This window comes from Phycodurus eques, chromosome 21 (genome assembly GCF_024500275.1).
Source record: "Phycodurus eques isolate BA_2022a chromosome 21, UOR_Pequ_1.1, whole genome shotgun sequence".
NCBI classification, from domain to species: domain Eukaryota; kingdom Metazoa; phylum Chordata; class Actinopteri; order Syngnathiformes; family Syngnathidae; genus Phycodurus; species Phycodurus eques.
This window is the reverse complement of record NC_084545.1, coordinates 12,156,917-12,162,916: the sequence shown is the minus strand read 5'-3', so window position 1 is coordinate 12,162,916 and position 6,000 is coordinate 12,156,917. Positions and strand designations below refer to the sequence as shown.

At 48.5% G+C, this 6,000-nt stretch overlaps 1 protein-coding gene across 3 annotated transcripts in view; it reads left to right on the top strand.

Moving 5' to 3' along the window:
* Window positions 1-227: 227 nt before the first annotated feature.
* Window positions 228-6,000, top strand: part of jph1a (junctophilin 1a) — a 29,732-nt gene continuing 23,959 nt past the window's right edge. For 2 of the 3 annotated variants that reach the window (XM_061666041.1, XM_061666042.1), the window contains exons 1-3: window positions 228-284; window positions 433-881; window positions 3,610-4,378. In XM_061666041.1, coding sequence (XP_061522025.1) covers window positions 503-881; window positions 3,610-4,378 — 1,148 coding nt within the window. In that variant the 5' untranslated portion in view covers window positions 228-284; window positions 433-502. Of the gene's footprint in view, window positions 285-432; window positions 882-3,609; window positions 4,379-4,582; window positions 5,071-6,000 lie in introns of those variants that run through there. The other variant, XM_061666043.1, reaches the window with a different exon arrangement.

Here is a 6,000-nt window from a genome sequence, read left to right as displayed (position 1 = left end):
TTTTATTTAAGGCAATCAATTGGAAAAGCAAAGATAAAGCTGTGCGCTCTTAGGTTGGATATGAAATATTATTGTGTAACATTGAAGTCGATCTTCGTGGAGGAGGGAGTGTGTGGGGTGGGGGTGGGGGGTGGGGGGGTGGATATTTGCGGTGACGTGGCGTGTGATTGGCCGGGTGGCTCTCTCCAGCGGGGGCATCTCTCACCCCCTCCCTCCCCCAGTGGCCAGTGGGCGAGAGGGGGGAGACCAGCCACACTCAGCGGACAAGCCGGTGCGCGGATCCGGTAAATGACGCCCACCTTTCATACCTTTACACTTCCGATGCCTATTTAAAAAAAAAAAATAATAATAATAATAAATCTTGTCAGCGCACGGAAGTGGGAGGCTCACCCCAGTCGTCATCGTCATCACCACTGTTTTCTCCCCCTCCAGTCATCGTCTCCCATCGGTCCTGGACGCCCCTGCCTCGGTCGTGCCGATTCCCCCCCAGCTTTGCATCTGAATGACGGGCGGAAGGTTCGACTTCGACGACGGCGGCACTTACTGCGGGGGTTGGGAGGATGGCAAAGCCCACGGCCACGGCATCTGCACCGGACCCAAGGGCCAGGGCGAGTACGCGGGCTCTTGGTCGCACGGCTTCGAGATAGTCGGCGTGTACACCTGGCCCAGCGGGAACACCTACAAGGGCTACTGGTCGCAGGGCAAGCGGCACGGGCTCGGCGTGGAGAATAAAGGCAAGTGGATCTACCGCGGGGAGTGGAGCCACGGTTTCAAGGGGCGATACGGCGTCCGGCAGAGCCACAACACGCCTGCGAGATACGACGGCACCTGGAGCAACGGGCTCCAGGACGGATATGGCGTTGAAACCTACGGCGATGGAGGTGAGGCAACGTGTTTGCGTAAACGAGCGCGCGCAGTGAATCGGGGGGTGGGGGTGATTACGCATTGCACTTGAACGCACCATTTGACATGGGAAGAGAGGAATCGATCAAACATCGATCGATTCGTTTTCGATAAGGCTTGGCTCCTCTTCATTAGGGTCACAGGTGAGCTGGAGCTTATCCCGGCTGACTTTTGACTGGCCGCCAGTCAATCACCGGGCACATATTGACGAACAACCATCCATTCGACGCCTATGGACAATTTAAGTCTTCAATTAACCTGTTTTTTGGATTGTGGGAGGGAAAACAGGAAAAACATGCCAACTCTGCACGGGGAGATCGGAGCTGAGATTCGAACCCAAAGCCTTCAGAATTGTGAGGTAGAAGAACTAACTGCTGGGTATTATGAACCTTTGGGTTCAATGTTTTGGGGATTCGGCTGAGGTTGCGATTTTGCTTTGAGATGAGCACTGGTGGCGTAGTGGTACATGCGCTGCTGTTCAAGCAGATGGCCCAGTGCCTAGCTACTGGCGGTCACAAGCCCAGCTCCAAAAACATGGTTTTGTTGCGTCAGGAAGGGTATCCGGTGTAAAAGCTGTACCGAGCAAATGGCAAAAGCCGCAAGCTGCAACAGCAATATGATGAAATGCCGTAGGTTCCTTGGCTTTGTGCAGACTTTTGCGACGTCACCTTTTAATCAACAAACTGATCGAGTCAAAACAATTCTATGAGGGAAAAGTTTATGGAAGGCCCTATTTCTGCAAGGTTTACAAATGCATATTTGGACACGTTTGGTGTGCAACAAGTTGATTCAATAACCCCAAATGGGGTCTGACTATCGCAAGCAGTGTGAGCATTTATTCCATATCCTCCATCTGCTGCTTCAGTTTCAATTACCAGTCCGCTCTTTGTCCTTATCAGTAAGACAATGCAGGATGACTATTATACTCCTGCAGGCCTCCTCTCCGAACCAGGAAGTAGCCTGCTAACTCACGAACAGATGGATAAAGAAACACCACTCGGGCCCTCCATGACAGTTTATTGTTATTTACATTCTCCTCCCGTTATGAATCGTTTCAGTTTTTACCAATTGTGTCATGGTGCAACTGTTTCCTCCAGAATGAAGAATAGTACGGTCCTGTTGGACAAACGACCGTGAACTGCTTTGTTGATGGTTCCGCTAACGGCGGTGGGGTTGACCGCCTCACATTTCACCGAGGTCGTGGGTTCGAATCCAGGCTCCGGCCTTCCTTTGTGTGGAGTTTTCATGTTCTCCCTGTACTTGCGTGGCTTTTCTCTGGGTACTCTGGTTTCCTCCCACATGCAAATTGCATGTACGTTAGGTTAAGCGAAGACTCTAAATTGTCCTTAGTTGTTTGTCTATGTTTGTCTATGTGCGACCAGTCCAGGGTGTACCCCGCCTCTCGCCCAGAGTCAGTCGGGATAGGCTCCAGCACACATGCGAACCTGTGTAGAGAAGCGGTCTCGAAAATGGATGGCTGGCTGGATGGATGGTTCAACTCAAATGAGTCCCCATTCCTTCATTTAAAAGGAAAATAGATTTCTTTCATCCATGCTTTTGGTACGGTCTGTTTGTAGTCTCGCTTCAACATGTGCAAGGAATCCAAACTAAGCCTTCCAGGAACACAACACTGTATACAAGTTGCTGTTGCAGTCATTTCTGGTTATAAAACAACTGGCACGTGTATTTGTGAGCAACTGCAATCTAAAGCCATATGCGGGGGAATGATGCCACCCATATGACGGCGATAGTTCCATGGCCGGGCGGCGCTTGGGGAAGTCAGCTGATCTGAGAGGATATAGAGAACATCTGGCCGTCTGACCCTGCAGCATCCTGATCACTTGATCTGCAGGGTCACCCAATTGAACTGCAGCACAGCGCCAGCCTTTTAATCTCACACTGTTTATCCATCTAAAGCCCAGTCTGTACCAACAGATCGTTTTCCCCTCAGAAAGTGAACATTGTGGATTATTGCATTGTCTTTGTCAGCAACCTCTGGATCAGCAAGATTGTTTTTATTATTAAGGATCAGGTTGGTAATATGATGTCGCTGAGGAGCCACTAGTAGCCCATTGGGCTCAGCAACACCAAACGTGCTTAATGAAGCATTCCTCTCATTGTGTGACTCATCGCCTTTCCCTGTGGTCGGTGGTGAACGTGCCTACTGTCAGTGGGGGAGTTAGTGGGGGGGCTGCCTGAAAATAGGCTCAGAGCTCAGCGATTCACGTCCCGAGTGATCCTCAGTATCTTCATCAAACGACTTTGTTTGAGGTGGATGCTCAAGGAAACATGCCAGTTGGTCTTCCCATGTGACAACTCTATCTGAAATAACTGTGTACAATCGCTGGCCACAACATTCGGTCCACTTGCATAGTTTAATGAAGTCCAAAATGTAAAATACAATAAAAATAAAATACTCTTGTATAGATTACAGTTGATGTTTTTATAGGTGTACCTTCATGTATGATATGAATAATATCAATCACTGTTGATGTTTTCAAAGTGACTAATGTATTTCCTCAAACTGTGTCCAGAACCAATGTGCCTCAATTACATTATCCAGTCTGCATGCACCAATCTGCAGTTAGTAAATAAACACCACTGCCACTATTGGTGGAAATCCAAAATAATGGGAACTATCATCATGTTGTATGTAATGTTGCAAAATGTGTGCATCCTTACACAATGTCTGTACCACTTCCTCAGGCACCTACCAAGGCCAGTGGATGGGTGGTATGCGCCATGGTTACGGCGTGCGCCAGAGCGTTCCTTATGGGATGGCGACCGTTATCCGCTCGCCGCTTCGTACATCCATGGCTTCCCTGCGCTCTGAGCAGAGCAACGGCACCGTGCTTCACGACCTCTCCTCCCCCGCAGACACGCCCACGGGAAACCGTGGCGGCTTCGTGCTAAACTTCCACTCGGACAGTGAGGTGGTGACGGGCAAGAAGAAGGGCCTCTTCCGTCGGGGTTCCCTCTTCGGGAGCCTGCGGCAGTTGCGTAAGTCTGACTCCCGGACCTCCATCTCCAGCAAGCGCAGCTCGGCACGCAGCGACGCCACCATGAGCCGCATCAGCTCCAGCGACGCCAACTCCACCATATCCATCGGCGACGGCGAGCTGCAAGACGAGGATCTTCTCTTGGAGGACCACGTGGACGCCACCACCACCGAGGCCTACATGGGCGAATGGAAGAACGACAAGCGCAACGGATTTGGCGTTTCAGAGCGATCCAACGGGATGAAGTACGAGGGAGAGTGGCTGAACAACAAGCGCCATGGTTACGGCTGCACAGTTTTCCCAGATGGCACCAAAGAAGAAGGGAAGTACAAAAATAACGTGCTGGTGCGTGGTATAAGGAAGCAGCTGATTCCTCTAAAGAACCCCAAAACCAAAGAGAAGGTGGATCGGGCAGTGGAGGGGGCGCAGAGGGCAGCAGCTATCGCCAGGAGCAAAGTGGAAATAGCCGCTTCCAGGTAGAGTGTTCTTCATTACTTTTTTTAAATTTGATTTGTTTATTATTAGCCAACAACCTGAGAGTCTTGGAAGCTGTTATGTCGGTCTGGTCAAAGTCTGTCAACACTTTTGATCTTCATCCATCAACGGCTTTTGTGTCGCCACACCGATCATCCGTGCAAAAAGTTCTGTTTCTATTCTCTCCCCATATCTTTCATTCCCAGTGTGTGCTGTGTGTGACCTGTCTGGTCGTATTCACAACTGGCGTCTCGTGTGCCCGATAACAAGAGCTGCACCCCCTGCCAAGTGTTGCTCTGATGTGGCATATGTGCTTTAACAGGTGGACGAGACGTGACCTTTTCATTTAAAAAAGCCTCACCCCCACTGGGTCACAGTTCAATGTACACACACAGCATCACTTTGACATCAACTGCTGTCACCATATTGATTTGTTAGGTTGGGGACTTAATGTGTACAAGATGTGGGAAAAGTGAGAGGTATTGTTTCAGTTCTTTGGTTGGTTTGTTTGTATCCATAATTGATTTCCTTTGTAGAACAATGGCACATATGCCGAAGAACAACAGATTCCATTTTGTTATGTATCAAGTGTTTTGTTTCCTCCTTTTGTCACAGTGGAACTGTCCCGCCCAGCCCCAGAATTCAAAAGAATTGTATTATCCTATCCTAACAAATGGACAGGCAAACAAATGGAAATTTGGAGCGCCAAGATCGTTTTGTTTTTTTATGCAAATGACAAATGAAATGAGAGTTGGCATCCAAAGGATTAACTCCAAAAGTGTGTTTTGTCTTTTTTGTTGATGCCACCATAGAACTGGAAATGGAAGCTCCTGCAACAGAGGCTGCGCAGGACAAATTCAGCAATTTAATACAGTGGGTACAGAAAGTATTCAGACCCCCTTAAAGTTTTCACTTTTTTTTTTTATTGCAGCCATTTGCTAAAATCATACAAGTTAATTTTTTCACATTAATGTACACACAGCACCCCACGTTGACAGAAAAAAAAAAAAATTGTTGAAATGTTTGCAGATTTATTCAAAAAGAAAAACTGAAATTTCACACAGCCATAAGTATTCAGACCCTTTGCTCAACATTTAGTTGAAGCACCCTTTTGAGCTTATACAGCCATGAGTCTTTTTGGGAATGATGCAACAAGTTTTTCACACCTGGATTTAGGGATCCTCTGCCATTCCTCCTTGCAGATCCTCTCCAGTTCTGTTAGGTTGGATTGTGAACGTTGGTGGGCAACCATTTTCAGGTTTCTCCAGAGATGCTCAATTGGATGCAAGTCAGGGCTCTGGCTGGGCCATTCAAAAACAATCACACAGTTGTTCTGAAGCCACTCCTTCGCTATTTTAGCTGTGTGCTTTGGGTCATTGTCTTGTTGGAAGGTGAACCTTCAGCCCAGTCTGGGGTTCTGAGCAGTCTCGAGAAGGTTTTCGTCCAGGATATCCCTGAACTTGGCCGCATTCATCTTTCTTTTGATTGCAACCAGTCGTCGTGTCCCTGCAGCTGAAAAACACCCCAACAGAATGATGCTGCCACCGCCGTGCTTCACTATTGGGACTGTATTGGAGAGGTGATGAGCAGTGCCTGGTTTTCTCCACACATAGCGCTTAGAATT